Source organism: Erithacus rubecula, assembly GCF_903797595.1.
Source record: "Erithacus rubecula genome assembly, chromosome: 4".
Classification (NCBI taxonomy): Eukaryota; Metazoa; Chordata; class Aves; order Passeriformes; family Muscicapidae; genus Erithacus; species Erithacus rubecula.
Window position 1 is genome coordinate 62,071,228 of NC_136686.1, and position 18,528 is coordinate 62,089,755.

General features: G+C 42.4%; 2 protein-coding genes across 7 annotated transcripts in view; one reads left to right on the forward strand and one right to left on the reverse strand.

Annotated features, from left to right (window-relative positions):
• Positions 1-265: 265 nt before the first annotated feature.
• On the reverse strand, positions 266-18,263 carry MEIG1 (meiosis/spermiogenesis associated 1). Of its 4 annotated transcripts, none has more exons than XM_079304384.1 (5): positions 18,145-18,263; positions 16,008-16,140; positions 14,018-14,180; positions 7,739-7,852; positions 266-1,036 (listed from the first exon to the last, which is right to left on the reverse strand). In XM_079304384.1, exons 2-5 carry the CDS (start codon positions 16,109-16,111, stop codon positions 1,013-1,015), a joined length of 405 nt encoding a protein of 134 aa, XP_079160510.1. In that variant the 5' UTR covers positions 16,112-16,140; positions 18,145-18,263; the 3' UTR covers positions 266-1,012. The 4 variants fall into 4 exon arrangements, with proteins under 4 accessions (XP_079160510.1, XP_079160509.1, XP_079160512.1 ...); XM_079304383.1 differs by lacking the exon at positions 266-1,036 and adding an exon at positions 3,134-3,284; XM_079304386.1 differs by lacking the exon at positions 266-1,036 and adding an exon at positions 3,134-3,367.
• DCLRE1C (DNA cross-link repair 1C) overlaps positions 16,302-18,528 on the forward strand; it is a 119,394-nt gene continuing 117,167 nt past the window's right edge. Inside the window, exons 1-2 of one of the 3 annotated variants that reach the window (XM_079304356.1) lie at positions 16,302-16,383; positions 16,931-16,999. Coding sequence is in view for 1 of the 3 variants with exons in the window: in XM_079304355.1 (XP_079160481.1) it covers positions 18,413-18,521 (109 nt within the window). In the remaining 2 variants the exon portion in view is untranslated. Of the gene's footprint in view, positions 16,384-16,930; positions 17,000-18,274; positions 18,522-18,528 lie in introns of those variants that run through there. The other 2 variants (XM_079304355.1, XM_079304357.1) reach the window with 2 other exon arrangements.

The following is an 18,528-nucleotide window of genomic DNA, read 5'->3' on the forward strand; positions in this document are numbered from 1 at the left end:
TATTCTCCTCTCCTCTCCTCTCCTCTCCTCTCCTCTCCTCTCCTCTCCTCTCCTCTCCTCTCCTCTCCTCTCCTCTCCTCTCCTCTCCTCTCCTCTCCTCTCCTCTCCTCTCCTCTCCTCTCCTCTCCTCTCCTCTCCTCTCCTCTCCTCTCCTCTCCTCTCCTCTCCTCTCCTCTCCTCTCCTCTCCTCTCCTCTCCTCTCCTTCTGGAGCTGAAAAACGAACTTGCACATGCTCTTCCCAGTCCCCTACATGAGTTACCCACCTAAACTAAATAAAAGAGAGGGAATATTCCTGGGGCTGGGATTGGTGGTAATGAAACACTTTTGCTGTATACATTCCTTAGCTGAAGTTATCCCATGCACTTTCACTGCTGCTGCTTTGGAGCTGCTGATGTGTTTGCATCTGAGATAGCCTGGGGGCATTATTTTGTAGTTATTTTTTATTTATTTTTATTTATGCTAATTTTCTAATTATATTTTTATTTACATTTTAATTTATTTTCATTTAAATTAATTTTTATTGGTTTGGAGGGTTTTTACCTTTTAATTGTTTTCATTTTTTCTATTTAAATCACTTGGTCTCAGAAAATAGCTTTTCTCTTGGATATCCCCAGACCATTATGGATACAATCTTTTTCCAAGTGCAATTTAGTATGAACATAATCCAATTAAGATGTATTAAATGTTGCAGCCTCCAGGACAGATTTTAAGTTTTTTGCTTCAATGAGCTCTGTGGTTCCTCCCAACCCTGCTCTCCCTGCACCTCCCCAGGAATTCCAGGGGGCTTTTTGCCCTAAAAGACAAACTCCCCTAAATACCACTGGAATCTAGCAGAAATAGCATGGCCATTTCCTTCTTGCTGGATAGAAAATATTCATAGGCCAGGTCTGCAGGTGAAAAGACCAGAAAGAAGAACAGCAGCTGCAGATAGGAACTGTCAGAGCAGTTGTTCTGCTGATGGCTCCAATTCCTGTCACCCCCCATTATCCAAGGTCCCCCGTAGGTCACTGGTCACGGCTCGTGGGAGCTCCCCAGCTGTTGAGCAAGAGCCCAGTGAAATCAGCCGCTCCTCTTGCGAAACATTTCTGTCACTTTAGGTCACAAGTGCTGCTGGCCGCTGTGCCTGGGCCGTGCTGTGCACGCAGGGCTCGGGCGCTCCCCACCTGTGCTCAAGGTGCTCGGACACCAAAGCGCCGCCGCCGCAGAGGTGACAAGCCTTGAATTCAAGTAAGGTGGAAAATTATCACAGTTTCAATCAGCTTGACTGTGTCCTGAGCTGAAGTAGTGGGTGGGAAGGTACAAAGGCCTCCTGTAACCCTCCAGCAGTCATTCCCAAGGTAAGTGTTGGGGAAGAAGAGTCTCCAGGACTCAGTGGAGAGACTCTTCATGTCCTCTTGAGCCACTTGGAAAAAAACAATCCCATAGTGTGAAGGATGTGGCTTCCTGTCACACAAGTGCTCTTGACCTACAGAACAGTTGGTTCTACGCTCCTTTTTCAGTACTTGATATTAATTCTATTCCTGAGCAGGCTCTGGCTGTGCCCAGGTTACATAGTGAGGGGGTTGTAGGGTCTGGGTGGGGCATGGCAGTGCTGGAGGGGGGTGACTGTGGGAGTGCCCTGCATCACGTACTGCATTTATACTTGGAGTTATGGCTTGGTGGGACAAAGGGACATAACCTTCCAACATCCACTGAATAATTCAGAACAAATGCAAAACAGGCAAAACTTGCTGAAAATCACAAACTGTTACTTACACATAATCAGTGAATATTGGGGCAGGTGAGTTACTTGCTTCTCAGCCCATGCTTTGTTATAGTATCTTGTTTTTTAAGTGTTACATGTCTTCTCAACCAATCTACTCCTCTCCCACCTGGACCACTCACTTGTGCATCAAAATGCTTCCTGGGTGATGTGGTCACTCAGTAGACAGCAGCTCTAATTTGATGAGTGAGAGTCTGATGGAACCACTAATGTAACAGACCAAACAGATCCACTTCTTTCTACGATTCAAAGTAAGTATATCAGTCTTCAGTGAAAAGTACCTATGATTCTCGGGTCTGAAATAAAAAACAGCCTTCTTTTTAATGGAGGAAATAATATCAAAGGAAATCTTGGATGGTTAAACATTGGAAAGATTTGTGCTGCTCAGGTTGGACACAACTCCCTTGGTCTTATTTAGTAGGTTATACATTTATCACAGCTGGCTGCATCTGCAGTTCCAAGGTTTACATGCTGAGCTTTAGCTCTCCTTCCTCAAAAATATTCCTGGCATCACTTCCTAGAAACAGCTTTGGGCTGTAAATTGAAGAGAGCTTTGGAGTCTCTTCAGAACATCAGCACCACAGACTATAAAAGACTATATGCTTTCTCCTGACTAATATTTTATTTATATGAAAGTCATCATGTGTTTTTCTCTGCACTCTAGGTGAAGGTTTAATTCAGCACATATATGAAAATTTCAATATATTCCAAGGCTAATTATGTATCACTGCCACTGATGCTGCTGCCTCTGTAACTCACCAGCTGGCTGTTGGAGTCCCAGAGTAGAGGTCAGTATCTCATCTGGGCAGGCAGTGCTGCCTTCAGCCCCACATTGACCTGGCTCCCTGATGTTCTGTGTGTCCATTCAAGTGATCTAATGCACTGGGGCTTCTATGCATCAATTTATTCCATAATTCATCAGTAGCAGGGGCTTTCTGCTGCCATTTATCTTAGTCTCAGCTCCTGCAAGAGCAGACCCTGCTGTCCTGTCTCCTTCCCTGTAGCGATTTCAGTTTCCCGACACAGCTGTTACTGATTACAGCCTGGTAATTGTTTTTTGCACTATTAAATCAGCCCCCAGGTCCCAGCATGATGGCTCTGGGGCTATTCTACTTGGCACACTTTATTTTGAAAGGACAGCAGTTTCCTCGAAGCTTTCTAACAAAGCTTCCACAACACAAAATTCCTGGAGCATCCAAGAGCTGTTTTCCTCTGTGTTGTCAAGTCCAAAGGAAGCCTGACTAACAAACTTGGTTTGTTAGAATAGACTTTAATCTCATCTCTATCAGCCCCCAACCTGAGGATGTTTACAACACTGAGATCCCTCTCCATCATCCCAGAAGAGTTGGGTTTTACTCTCTACTCCCTGGCAGATCATCAAGGGACAGCCAGCTCGAGGACAGCCAGCATGGTCCTCCCCCAGGGCAAGGGGCATGATTTTCAGTTAATCCTGCCATGCTGACATTGTACATTTCTTGCCTTTGCTGGAGGCACAAGTTCTGCTGAGACAACAGGAAGTTTCTGTAGAGAGTGTGTGAAAGGAGAAGAGAATCCAAAACCTTTAAGTTTTGCAGTTCCCACAGTCAGTTTTACTTAGTAGCTGCCTATAAGGACCAAAAGATTTTAAAACTGGTACCAAGTGGTGTTACAGATATATTCAAACTTTAAAACAAAACAAAACAACCTAAACAAACAAACAAACACAACCCCCCCACCCCAAAAATTAAAAACATAAAAGACAAAATCAAAATTCAGTGAAGTATACTCCAAGTATAACCTAGTGATGTAGCCAAAGGTCTCTGCTGGCATCTCTCAATTTATGGTAACTTTCCTTGAGTCTCTGCCTTACTGCTTCCAGAGTTTTTCTCCTAAACAAGGCTGCTTTAATTTAGAGTTAATGGAGAGTGGCACTGGGACCCGTGGGGCAGGTGCCACAAAGGGAACACAGGGCTGCTGAGGTGACACCCACTGGCACTGTGGGGCTGATGTGAGCAGCCTCTATCCAACAGCTTTACTGTCATTGCTTGGGACATGGGGAGGAACATCAGCCCAACAGGAGGGGGAAAACAACCAGAGCCTTTTATGATTTGCAGCCATGGAGAGAGAACTGGAGAGGCAGTCAGCAGAGGGAGGCACGGCCTCACAGATCCGGTGCAAACCTCAGCCCGTGGAGTCCAAGCTGAGCCCTGGAATGCAGGCAAAAGGCTTCAAACTGTTCTCAAAAACTATTTCACTTCACTTTTTCTACATTTATGTTTAGCTCTTGGAGATCAGATGAGAGACTGAGCAAATGAGGAAGCTGACACATTCCCATTCAAGGATCTATTGTCTGAATTAATTATTATAATCTTAATTCTCTTGTGGATTTTTCAGCATTTGAGTTTTATGAGGATTGTGGATTCTCCCTTTCACATTATCTTACTTAATATATTGCAGAAGCTTTCCCATCTTCTCCCTCGTGCTCCAAAATCTCAGCAGTGTTCAACAGATTTAGAGAAAATTTTCCTCAATATTTTTTTATTTTTGAGAAAAAATATCTTCACAAAGATAAATGTTTCATTAATATATGCACGTGTATGCATATATAATGCAAATTTCCCTCCTGGGCTTCTGATAGATGTATAAGCAGTTTACCAACTGCTCCTCTGAGCTGGTGGCAGGCAGTAAGTGGGGCAGCAGCTGTGGGGATGCTTCAAAACACCCCTTTGAAGAGCAGAGGACAGAGCTCAGTGTGACACTGGTCCTTACACAGCAGTTGAACAGCAAAACAGCCCTTCATCTGCTGCATCTGCAAGTCTGACATCACCCTTCACCCCACCAAGGGTGGCAGGAACATGACAGGGAAATCTGCATTGGTACTGATCTTCAAGAAGAAAAAAGCTAATTTGAATAGCAAAAGGACACAGAGCAGATGTACCACCACCTGATTTTGCAGGATTTTCATCTTATCATTTAAGCTTCCATAGATGGGATGAACAGAAAAGAAAAATATCCACCTATTTGACCTTCCTTATTATGTGCATGTGCTCTCCTTCGGCAATACCACAAGCCTCAAAATGCAGGATTCTGTGATTCTCTGCAGATAGGTGAGTTGGAGAATCTTCTTTGCCCACAGCAAGCTTTGAGAGGTCATCCCATCAGCAGCAAGGTTCTATGTGTCTCATCTATCTTCCAAAGCCACCTCAAGGCTACCTGTCAGCCAAGCACATCCAGGACAAAGAGATTTTCTTTCCCAAAACATGATGTTCCTGAGGCACATGCTCCATTTTACAATGGCTAGCCAGAGGCTGGCTAAAACATCTGCCTAAGATCCAGACTGCTGCCTCTTGTGCTGAAATGTTTCCAGCTGGCACTGCCCCAACTGCAGGCTTTTTTCTTCTCCATGGGCATGTGCAATTCAAAACCTGCAGTGACTACAACCTCAATTGAAAAGCAAGTCATGCATGCAAATCCTATTTGCACAAGGGAGCTGTTATCTCACTAAAGTTTATGGATTTCATGGAGTCTGAGAGCAGAGGGCTCCATCCCAAGTGAGAGGTAAGAGCTCTCATCTCAGGGTCTCCCACTGCACAAGTCACTGCTTACAGTCAGCTAACTCTGGGCTGAGGCTGATGACAGTGTTTGGAAACAGTGCTAGTCCTCAGGCAGTAAAATAATGTTCCAGAAACGAAACTTCTGCTTGCTCTGCATCTGTCTTACATCTCTGTATCCACCTAGTCCGTATCAGACAAGGTGTGTGTGATCAGTGAAGCACAGTGGAAAATACTTATTAACCTCTATTGACACAGTCTCTGTGTAACTACTTCATTAATTTATCCTTGATCAGAGTCTGTTTATCCAGTCTCATATCATTCCCTTTTAAGTACTAATTTATGCTGACCCTCCATCTGGCACCTCTCCAGTTTTCCAAAGTTTGTTAAGATCTAAAATTAGTGAAATTAGAGTTCTGAGCTACTGATCTTAAGACTGGAAGTGTACATGATCCACGACTTCTGAACTGACAATGTCTGTATTTAGCAGGTGATGTTTCACATCCTCCACAGCTACCGATGGTAAATTATTTTATCTGTTATAGATGGATCCTACTACCTTGCTCTGATATAGTAAAGCAGGAAATATGAATGTGTGGTGTGATGTTTTTCCCTCTGATGGACATAAATGGTAAGATTGTAAATAACAGAGAAGCTATTCCTAAGTTAAGATTCCCTAAGTTAAGACATTTTAATGTCTTGTTAATGTCTATAACATACTTAAGTTTTTATATTTCTTCTGTTTCTGTTACCTTGCATTCTCAATAATCTGTTTGCAATATACATTCTATGGCAATGAATATCTCTTCTGAACACCTCTTCTGAACTCATCCTTCAAATCTATCTGTCTGTCATCTCTCTTCCTATCTTCTCTGTTGAAATATTGTTCTGGTCTGACAAAATATTAATCTACCAATGTTTTAAATAAATCTCTCTCTTTGTAGTTGCAAGTGTGGTAATCTTTCTCATTTGCTGAGACCAAAGTTGTGAGTGATAGGCAATCAAAGAGATATTTCATGTTTTTAATTAGCATCACCTCCAAACAATGATCTTTCAGCTCTGATACACAGATGAACTCCTTTTTGAAGGGTCCAGTGGAGGGAAGAAGGGTCCTTCTGGATTGTGACTCAAGTTCCTTCTGAACAAGATGGACATGTATCTCTTAGGGAGGTTAGGATAGGAGTTGGCAGGTTGTAATCACCACAGAGCCAAGGGCTCCAACTATCTGTAGCTTTGGGAAACCAGAGCTACAGAAAGAGCTTGATCTGCAGGGCCACCAGGCTCTTTTCCCCAGAAACACTGCCCAACACATCCCTGTGCTGTGTGTGCCTGGCTCCAGCCCATCTCCCTGGGCACAGCATCCTAGCACTTATCTCCTCACACTCACAGCCCACCTGCTGGCTCCTCCTCACTCACATCCCAGCGCTGGCTGAAACATCATGTCCTTGGCACGAGGATGCTCCCCAGGAGAGCACAGCAGACATCCTCTAGACACCCCAGGCAAACATGAAGAGCCTGCCATATATCCAGTCTCCCTGCTTTTTGCTCTGTCACCCAAGCAGCTGTCAGCAGTTAATCCACCCGAGCAGGACAGCTCTCCCTTGGATGAGGTATTTGGGTGCTCCTGCCAAGACAGGAGGAACATCTGCAGCGAGGAGATGGGACCACATCTACTGCCCTAACAGCAAGAGCTGCCAGCAGGGGAGGAGGTTTCTGTGGGTACGAGATTGCTGGCAAAATGCTGATGATGCATGTCTGTGTTTGACTCTTTAACCTGCTCGTCTCTCCCTGAACCCGTCCCCTTCTTCCCTCCCTTCCCCCTCCTCCTCCTGCCTCTAGGCATTCCCTCTCCCGTATCTCCCCGTGCTCGGAGCTGCCGCCTGCCGGGGCTCCGGTGCCTGGGCGCCTCCACACCGGCCCCAGAGCGCAGCCACGCGCCCCGGGGAGCCTGACACAGGACCTGTGAAACCGGGAGCACCTGCTTCAGTAAACTGCTTGGTTATTCTGTATCACAGAAATAACAAATAACGAGGAAAACGGTGATTTGAACACACAACCATTAAGGAGCAGGTGAACAGAGACAAGTGGGGAAGTCAGAGCTCGTCAGGCACTGACTGATGGACCATTCAAGGAGCTATTCTGGCTTTGGAGAGGATCTGCCTCAATATTGTAACCGGTAAGATGGAGAAAACATGGTTAGTGTGAAATTAGAGGAGTTTTTGAGGGAGCTTGGGGGACTGAATAAAACTTGCTACATGATGTTTATGGAAATGACCAAAGACACAGGAAGGGAAGAATCAGGATGGAACATGCATGGGAAGATGACAAGGAAGGAGGCTGGAGGGATCAGACATGACAGCAAGCATTTGGGCAGGACAATCACCTGGCTGGCCCCTGATCCATGCAGTACAGTCTGCCTTCTTATTAAATCCCATCCTTAATTACCTTTGCTGTGTGCCTCCCCTGGAAAAGACCCAAGGTCTGAGCCAGGGCTGGTTGAGGGAGCCAGGATAGAGGACACTGGACAGGCTTTCCAAGGGATCCATGAGTGTGGAGTGCCTGTGAAGGCAGAAAATGTGGAAGAGTATTGAGGGGGAAAAGGGCCACAAAAGCAAAAAGTAGCAAAGATACTCTATCTCAACACTGAGAGATATAAATACAGTGGCAGAACAAAGCATCCACAAAAATGATTGTGTTTGTTCAAAGTCACGTTGCAGTGATTTTTTGGGTGCCACTCTGGAACTCTGCTGTTAGTAGACATTCCCTAGTCACAGTCCCAAATGCTTTTTGTGAGGGTGCTATGCTCCAGACTTAAATGCAAAGTCTCAATTGCAACAATAAAAAACCCTCTGTTTTTTAAAGTTGCCAAGAGGTGCTCAGCACAGGCAGACTACTGAGAAAGCAGATCTAATGAATAAAATAAATTCAGTGCAACCAGGAGAGAACCTGCAAGGAGCGCAGGGGAACCCCATTCCAGCTGCTTTCAGGCAGCCTCCATTTATATTGACAACGTGAGGAAAAGCAGCACCAACAGCTGCTGAGTTAGAAAGTTGTTTTTAATGAGTTTGAGGCCAACCATTTTCAACACTTTGAAACAAGGGAACCATATTTGAAAATCTAAGGTTCAAGTTCAACTTCAGGGATGGAAAAACAACTGTGCATTCGGATGTCTAAGTGAAAATCAAAACAGTTCTACCATCCTTCTGTGTGGAGCTTTGAGCTGCTGTGATTGTAAGGCAATCAAACAGCCATGGTATCACTGCCAGAAAATACTGTTCCATAATGATTCCAGTAAAGCCTGAAAAACAAAGCACACCAGCCTAGAACACCAAAGGTTGCACTCTTGCCATTTCACTTGTAGCAGTCAAACACAAAGCCTGAAAAGTAGGTCTTGGAATTTTGTTTTCCTTACTCTTGTGAGCTTCAACAGGCACAGAAAGGATTTATTCTTCTTGTACAAAGCTATGAAGGGAATTAGAATTAGACCAAGTAGATCAGACTTAGGCAGCTGCAAGCTAACAGAGAGCCTTGCCACCAGCCATTCCTTGAGCTGCTGCAAATGGCCATTGAGAGCAGTACAGTATTCCCTGATAAGAGAAATACTGACAGATAAGTAGCTGGGAAAGTATTTTTTACAGAATTACTTTTTACTGAGACTCAAAACAGAAAAATAACGTGTATTTTTATCTCTAGGCAATAAAACTTGAGATAGGAGGTTTAGATCTTTAAAATTCAGTAAAAGAGTTTGCATAATGATGTTCAGAAATTATTTATGCTGATAAGTACTGTTGTGTCACCCTTAAATGAAGCACAGCTTCCTCAGATTGCTTATTTCTGATACTTCTTCATAAGCTTAAGTGACAAATGAGCTCACTGTTCTCCACCTGCTCAAAACTGAGGTAGGACTATTTCAGTTACAGATGTATCAGATAAGAGGAAACACGGAGTTCTTTTGACAGCTCTTCCACCTGAGAGATACATCCAGCACACAGGCAGCAGAGGAAACCTTGTTGGTGCTCAAGTATCAGGTTCACACTCAGCCAGCACAGCTGAATGCCAAAGCCCAGTCAGGAGGAACTTTGGCAGGCTGGAGGAGAAGTCACATTACTTTAAGTTTAGCATGAGCTGGGATGTCAAAGGACAATTATAACTGAAACCAACACTGCCAGTACAAAACTTGCTGCTTCACTAACGAGCTGAGAGAACTCCCAAATTCACCACAGTATTGACAAAGGCCATCTCTGTAAACTGGTCTTACTAATTACAAGGCTTGTCTTTCTTTTTCATCCTGTGAATCCTTTAAATACCATAGAGACATTCAACCTTTTTCACATTGACAATGCTGAAAAATGCAAGTAATATCTAGGTATTTCATTCTCTCAAAGTGGGAAGGATCTGTCAACTCATACAAACTAGAGCATGAATTCCCATGCCATTCTTTGAAGTGAAATATCCATTGGCTGCATGAAATGGACACTCGTGGTTTTAAAATACAGACAGAAGCATCCTGCAATATTGCAAAAATATTGAGTACTAGTCAGACAAAATGAGGGAATTCCAGAATCATCTCTTATACATGTTTCAACTTTTAAAAATCTTTATTGAGGAAAGAAATCCACATTAAATCCTAAAAAGTTACCTGCAGTTTTAATTCCTATTCTCGAATGCCCAACTATGTCTTTTTTATAGACTGAGAAAATGGCTGTACCAAATGTTCTTACTTCTTCTGTGTGTGCTGATAGCAATAATTTCTGACAATAAATTTGAGCTGGCTATACAACACATCTATATTTTGTGAAATTCTTTAAAGGCTGTTTTTATGTCCACTGGAATATTTTGTTTTTAGGAATCTATAACAAAGTGAGATCCACTAAACTAAAGTGACAAAATAGATGGGTTTTCTGGTAATTGCTCTGTTCCCACTATTTAACTGCAAAGTAGGCAAAAAAGTCCTGCCTTAAAAAAGTACATGGAGAGTACTCTAAGCATAAAATAAATCATAATGAAAGGCTGAAGTGACATTCATTGCAGCAATGCTTTATTTCTCTACATTGCAGTAATTCTCTCTTTATATGCCATTAAAACCTTCTGGGAATATAAGTTTTATTGTTGCTTCAGAGTATCTTTCAGTCATTTCTCTAACAGAGCTCACACAAATTTAAACTAAAACTACTTAAATAGTCTAAATAGGATGAGATCATCACCACTTATTGTCAATGAGGTCTTTTATATATTGCATCCATGCCACTTATTTCCACAAGGAGCTGTAAGTCCTCTGTTTCTAATCTCGAGTTTGCCTCCACCTTAGGCTCAAATAAATTAAAAACATCCATAAGATAGGTGGTCAAATGTATACTGCTAGTTCATGCCTAAAACTAAGTTTAGAAAACCTTGGTCAACAGTCTAGAGACAGGAAATATCAATAAAAATTTTTTGTAACTACCACAAACACACCTACTGGTTTACATAAAAACAATCCATTCTACTGGTCAATTATCAAGAGTTTTGGCATCTCAAAGTATTTTAATTAAATCCTCTCATGAGTGAAGGTAAGTACAGTCTCTCATCTTCATTGAGTGACTCAATAGCTCAGGTTTGGGCAGCTACTGCAGAGCTGATGTCACAGCAGCACATTCAAAGAAAATGTTACATAGCTGCAGTTAAAAGAAAAAAATCTGCCCTTAAGAGCTTCTCTCAGTTCAGAACAAAGGCTGTCCAAATGACAGGATCAGGTGTGGATGTTGATAATATGACATTAGAAGATAGATGAGATAAATTCTGCCCAGAAATCCACATATCATCTGTGTATGTCACTTTCCCCTGAATATTGCTGAGCATGGATTTCATGTTCCCCCTGGAGTTTTATACTGCATGCTCCCAACACCTGTGAATCCACAATCCACTCCTGCAAGAAGGCATATGCTACTAAGTCAATTAATACTTCCTCTTTGAGTAATTAATAGTGGCACCTGACAAAAACACTTTGGGGATAGGCAGAAGGACATTTCTGTTGTCACTCTCTCTATCACAATAATCAGCTTTTATATCTGCAGCTCAGCACTGGCCATTGTTACTTGATTGTTCAGCATCCTTCACTTCAACTCTTTGCTTGTTTTTCTTGCTCTGCTCCAAGGAAATGTTAAGTCAGTGCTCTGGCCTCACTGTGGCCCTTTGGAGTCTCATAACCCTTAGCTACATCAAGAGACTGTGGCTGACATTAACCAGTGTCAACAAGATTATTTGTTTGGAATAAAGACTGATGCCTATACTTACAATGGATGTTATACAGTTAACTGAAATATATGATGCCCATTTACCAGCTTTTTAGATCTATGTTGAAGCATTTGTAACCAGGAAAATGAAGAATAATAAGACTTTTAGTTATAGGAATGAAAAAGTGAAGTTTCTATCTCTATAGTTGAGGCTTCCCTATATTTCCAGTGCTCACCTTCTATCTAAGCATGACATGGATACTTAAGACAACAGATTACACAATTCATTTACTTGCAGGTCTTAAGAAACAACTTATAAAAACAAACCAACCAGAACAGTAACAACACTAATACAGATAAATTTTCACTTTACGGACATCTTTGTCTTCACATTCTCTTTGCCTATTGTAATAATAGAATGTATTGTCCCTTCTCTGAAGTTTCTTAACAAATCCAGTTTCTGGCCAGCACTCTACCTACAAGTAGAACAAAAGGGATATAAAATCACTCGAACATGTTCACATTAAATGATGTTTGTGCACGACACTGCAAGGAGCACAGGGTATAATTCCATAGGAAACTCATTTGCATCTAAATACTACTTTTCTATTAACTTGCTGAACTTTTAAAAACAGATTGAGAACAAGATGACAAAAACCAGTTTTCAGGTTTACTATAAAGTTATGTGATCTGAAAAGCCTAGAAATAGGAATCTAAAGATATTTAACAGGCTAATTTAAAATTAGACAAGTCAAAGTTTTTAAAACACCTTGTTTAGGAATATAACATCGATGCTATTCAGTTATTCAGTAATCTGAGAGGCTGCAAGAGTCTGCTTCTGTAAGATGATGTACACTTAAAGGTTTCTTTCAATTCCTTTTGACCAAGAAAAATGTACTTTTCATTAGAAATTTCATGAAAATAAAGTAAGCTGCAGACTGTATTAGTCTCAAAGTGGTATCAGTCCCACATCAACCCAGCATCACCCTGGTGCTCTTCGCTATTCCACAGTGCAAAGCTTTAAAGGCTTCAGCATTTGCACATTCAACAGCTTTAGTAGCTCTTTCAGCTTGAGTATCTATGACTGCTTCTGATTAAACTAATCCTTAAAAATCAGGTGACAAGTATCTTATTTCTCTTCCAGGCAGAGCTGACAACAGGACATCAGACTAGAGCATTATCTAATTGGAGAGCCCTAGAAGTGGTTTCATCTCTTACCTGATGACTTCAGGCATACAGCTGTGCTATTTGCATTGTTTGTCTAAACAGAACAGCCTTAAGATTCATTCCACCTACATTATAACTGCATCTTTACTAACAACTGCATTATAGAAATCTCATATGGACTAAACAAGACATTTTGGAATATGCAAGTTGAAAGAGAATGACTGCCAGGCCCTGGCAGACTAGAACAGAATGTACACTCACATTGCAATGAGTCAGTGGTATTCTTTAACTTTCATCAGGGTTTAACTGCCAGTGGTTGTGCCCTGTCATAAATCTTAAATACAGAGATCCTACCACAATAATTATGTGTTTTCCTTCTGCAGTTACTGAAAATTATACCACAGCCTTTGCAATGGTAACAGAGCTCAAGGTAAAATAATAAACAGTATCTTATTGTGTACTTCAATGTGTTTTGCTGTGTTTTGAGTTAATTGGATGGGTAGTGAGTTTCTTGGAACTTTCTGCAGTTTCTTGGTCAACATCTTTTAGAAGTGTGTTCTTCATACTGTAATTGCTACTTTGGAAGATAAACTACAGAGCTGTAATAAAAATGATATATTGTTTGTTGTATTAACCTGTTGGTTACTATTTTGAACCTTTAGTAGCCACTGGATATCTGGTCACTTCTCAATAGCTCATTTGATGTGCTGAGGAGCATCATCACCAACTGTAGTGAGCAGAGGCACAAGTCCTTGGTGTTGACAAGAGCCTTTAGCACTGCTGGCATCAAATATTCCCATTGTGGGCATCATTTTGATAGAGGCCAAGTTCTGAGTGTGCACAAATCCCAACTGTGATAGCACACAACCCAACTGCAAACTGAAGCAGCAGCAATGACACAGGACTGACTCCATGGACATCTACAAGTTTCCCACAAATTCTACTGACATGCTGTTAACTCCATGGACAGTCTAAGAGTTTCCTATCAAGTCTATTGACAGACTAATGGGGAAACTTCAGAGAACTCACTCAGAAATATTTCTTCCCTCTGAATTATTCCTTTGGAGATCAGCTACATCTGCTCAAAGACATCTGGGATACTTCTAAGTGCATCAGAGAGGGGGAACAAAACACAGGCTGGGTAGTGTTTCTTTTTCACTTCTGTGAAATGAGTTATTCTACACAGCTAACAACAGCTCAAGAAATCAAGTCAAACCTGTGAGGAACATACTTACCAGAACTTAGCCAAAGTGAAAGAAAATAAGCAGCACCTCCACTTCTATGTAATCATTTCACATGACAGAGAAGTTTAAAGTAGTAACTCTCACAAAGTTCTAAATCTTACCTTATCAACTTGTTTTACTTGTTTATATTCCACTTCATCTCTGTATCCAGCTTGCTGAAATCTGTATAAGTTCTCTACATCATCTGACCATATTTTGGCACGATGCATAGATTTTGGTTTGATGTCAGCTTTAGTCATGACTTTGGAAACTTCAGACATCTTCCTGAAATTAGATTTTAAAAAATTAAATAGAGAAGACAAAAGCAATTGATTTTTTTGGGGACATAGAGTAATGGATAGAACAAAATTTTAAAATAAAGGAATTACGGAGGTCAAAGTCTGAGGTTAAAAAAGGAAAGTTATAAGCAGTTAGAACAAAATTAAATGCACTACTTGTTCTCAAACAAACTCAACTCATTTGTACTTCCATAAACATCTTCCCTCAACCTTACTAAAATTTAATTGTGCGTATTGATGCATTAAAAAATATTAAATACAGTATTTTTGAATTTCACATGTTTGCAGTTGCTGTCTCCTTGGGGCAGGCAGATGACCAGATTTTTCTTTCTTCCTCCTGAAGTGACACCGAACTGGGAACCATAGAATGAAGATCTGGGCTGTTACTGAACAACAGTAAACAGTCAGGATGGGAAATGAGGAAAAGGAGGGGAAAGGAGAAATGCACACTCGGTGACATGGCCACAGTGCCAATGACAGAGATAAGGTCTTCAGAGACAAACTGGATAAGGAGACAAGGCACACAGCATTCCAGAATTCACTCCTTTCTACCTTTGCCCAATCAAATTGACTGCACCTGACTTCCTCCTCACACAAAACCCATTTGTTCAGTCTGCTGAGACATAGCAAACAGGTTAATCAACTGCTAAACCTGAAAAGAGCAGAACTGGGACAAGCTGAAACTCCAAATGGAAAGAAAATTAATCAAATAGATAAATGAAAACAAACAAACTAACTAACTAAAACTAAAACAAAAAAAAGCAATTAAAAAATTGCAGACAGTGGATACTCACCAGGGATGGATTTAAACTACATTATAAAAAGAATTGACTTCTGCCTTATATCTGAATTTCTTGCATTTGCTTTCCTAAGCATATCTTATTTTACTACTCAATTAGAACTTTTGTTGCTACTGCAAAACACACACATCACTATCATGCCTAGCAGGTATGATCAGAGATGAGCCCTTTCCCACTTTTGAAATGTCAACAAGCTTCATTTTTATAATTAGGAAAGTATCTCCAAGGAATGAAAGCTGCTGGATTTTGCAGCGAGAGGATGAATGCAGCCCCCTTCCCTGTGGGTAGGATGCTGCCTTCAAACCTTGCCCAATTTCTTTACTTGGCAAGTTCCTACATCAACAGGGAGCTTGAAAAGTTGATTGCTGAAATCTTATGAAATGCAAAATGCCACTAGTCTTTTAGAAAAGCAGAAATCGGAAAAATAAATTCTCGCACCACAGGAGAAAAACCATTGGGAAAATTTTAGCAAGAATTATTGTTATCACAATGTGATCTGAGATATCATGAGATCCATCAGGAGGCAAAGAAATGGCCTTTCATCTCTCATCAAATACACTTTATTAGAGATCAGTAAAAATATGTAAAAAGGCATTTTTCTAGCAACATTAAACCATTCCTTGCAGGTCAGTACTCCAACCATTTTTTTATCAGGCACCAGAGCATTTTGCAATTGAAAGTAGCTTTTTACTAAAAGAAAAAACATAATTTTCCCACCTGGTTATGAGGTATCAAATACAAATTAACACAATAAGCCCAGATCTTTATTCTAAATTTAGGATAGTCTTTGAGACAGCTATCTCAATGTAAGTTTTTTTTATTTTTCTCCTATGCTGCAAAGGGCTCTTTTGGAGCCATCACAGGATTTTTCAAGCTCTGTATTTGTTCATCAGTGTTTGATGAGAACTGTTGTCAGTCAATATTGACTTTAGACAGTCAATATGATTAGCAAAAACATTAGATTTTAATAAATGCTAAGCTATAATGAAATTAAGTGTCTTGTGATAACTTACATGTCATTAGTGTTAAGTACTTCTTTACAGGATGTATTGGATTCACCTAATGAATGTTTTTCTTCGAGACATGTGGGTAGGTCTGGCACTTTGTCAGTCACCATTGATTCACAGTGCCTGTCCACAGGTGTTCCTGCCCAAAAAAATAAAGATCATATATTGAAAGTTCCAGCTTAGTAACTTTGTATAATGAAAGTATCTCATTTTGGGGCTGCTATTTAAAAATTATACTCTTTGTCTATTGTGTGTCCAAGTTCCAGGCACAGAGCTGTTTTCATTGTATCAAAGCAGGGGACAGCTGTATTCCAACCAGGAATTCGGGGAAGAGACCAATGTCAACAGAGAGATAAAAGCAAATAAAGAAGACAAGAGAATGGTAAGAAAATATTCAGTTTAATATTAATGGTTTCATTTAAATTTTTGAACAGTGAAGTGGACTTTGCTAAGATGACAATGTTTGCCTATTCCTAATTTAGGGTAAACAGTTAGTACTTTGGCCTTGGGAACACATTTTTTGTTAATCATAACATAATTACTGTGGAATCCTAACTAGCCTGGGCTCAGATGGTGGTTTCCTGAACAGTTACACAAGCTGTAAGGGTTTGTGGGAGGAGAGTGTCTGCTCCCTTGGGGCATCTGCTCAGGGACCATTTTCACTGCAACACAGGCTTACAGGAAAGGGAGGAAGCCATAAAACAATATATGGGGACTCAAACCTGAGCAGCAAATGAGGAAAGTGATGATGAGAACCACACCTGGTCAGTTATGGGGAATGTGAAGAGTGTGAGAATGTTTATTCCAGCAAGGTTTTCTGATCAGAGACCTTGTCAATTGGGAAATTTGGGGAAAAGGGGGAAACAAACAAAATATGCAGAGACAAGGACCTGGCAAAACAAACACTGATAAACAAACCTCAACGCTAGCACTAATAGATGGGATATCAAGAAACTACAGGAATGACACCCAGGGAGATCAACTTGGACTCTACACTGGTAAGATTTAACCAGGGGGACTCAAACATGGAGAGATGTGGGAATCCATGGAACTGTGGAGATCTGTGAGGAAAGTGCAGGAGCAGGAGAAGCAAAGATGGAAACAGAGAGAAAGGAGTATAAATAAGCCTGTACTGTGTACAATAGGGCCAGTCAGTATTACATACCCAGCTAAGCCCCACACCTGATCATCACAGACTAATTTTATCTTAAATCTTAACCGTCTCTTTGCATAAACACTGTATTCCACATGTCTGTGTGCTTCAAGGACAAAGTGCCAGCTCCTGGTGAGACCTGTGTATGAGTTAACACTGATGACTCCTGGAGTCAGGCTGAGGGTATGAGCACCTCTGGCCTGTAGGTGGGGGTACTAAATTTCCAGCCACTGGAACAGGACATGTCCTGAAAAAATAGCTACTGGGGAAGGGCTGTCATAAGTGAGGGGCTCCATGTCAGCAGGTGGAGCAGGGCTGTGGGTCACAGCCTGTGTGCCTGGAGCTGGGGAGGAGTGCTGTCTGCACCTTCACCCGTTTTGGTGAACCTAGGGTGCACAGTCAAATTCACCAGCAAAGTGAAGCTGAAGAGCAGGGCCAGGCCCAGGGGACGGGGGCGCTGCTGCATCCTCAGCCGGACAAGGAGCTGCGTGTCCCCAGGCAGGAGAGGCCCTGGGGCAGAGCAGCGGGAGGAGATGGCTGCACCTCTACATCACTTAACCCAAGCCAGCAAACACAGCGCTTGGGGCCTCAGAAGAGACACTTAGAGATTTCATAGGATGGCAAGGGGTTGGAAAGGACTTTAAAGATCATCACCCCCTGCCATGAACAGGGACACTTTCCATTAAATCAGGCTGGTCAAAGCCCCATCTAACCTGGCCTTGAATTGTCCCGGGGCAGCACAATCTCACTGGGAAACCTGTCCCAGGGCCTCACCGCCCGCACTGTAAAAAAAAAATCTTCCTAAAATCTAATCTAAGTTCCCCTCTTTGCAGTGGCTTCTACCTCCTCTACCCGACAGTTCCTTGTACATTCCGAGGTGCTCAGGCAGACATCCCGGTCTGCATCCGTAACTGCGCCGCGACCTTAAATTTCACCCTGCTCCGCCCGCCTGGGCCATAACCCGCCCACCCAGCGCTTAAGGCGGCCCACCTCGGCTCAAGAGACAGAAACGGGGACTCTTCTGGGGCGGAGCGGCGGCCGAGGCGCGATGGCGGCGCCCCTCACGGCTGTCCCCTTACAGGCCTCTCCCTCACGACTGTCCCCTCACGACTGTCCCCTCACGACGCCGACAGTCGCCAGGCAACCGCCCGCCGCGGCCCCTTTAAAAGGCCGTGCCCGCCGCTGATAGGCCGGCGAGGGGTGGGGTCGCCTCGTGATTGGCTGGGGGCCGGGCGGGCGGAAGCGCGCGCCGCCCGCCATGAGCCGGTTCGGGGGCCGCACGCGTGAGTACCCGGCCGTGTCCATCGACCGCTTCGACCGCGACAACCTGCGCGCGCGCGCCTTCTTCCTGTCGCACTGCCACAAGGGTGAGGG

What these genes read in the sequence shown, in the direction of transcription:
- MEIG1 (XM_079304383.1), bottom strand. Translation starts at nt 16,111, where the DNA reads ATGGTGACTGACAAAGTGCCAGACCTACCCACATGTCTCGAAGAAAAA. An exon ending in GTACTTAACACTAATGACAT is followed by an intron (nt 14,181 to 16,007) that starts GTAAGTTATCAC and finishes ATCTAATTTCAG; the next exon opens with GAAGATGTCTGAAGTTTCCA. An exon ending in AGGGGAGGCACACAGCAAAG is followed by an intron (nt 3,285 to 7,738) that starts GTAATTAAGGAT and finishes CACTCTCTACAG; the next exon opens with AAACTTCCTGTTGTCTCAGC.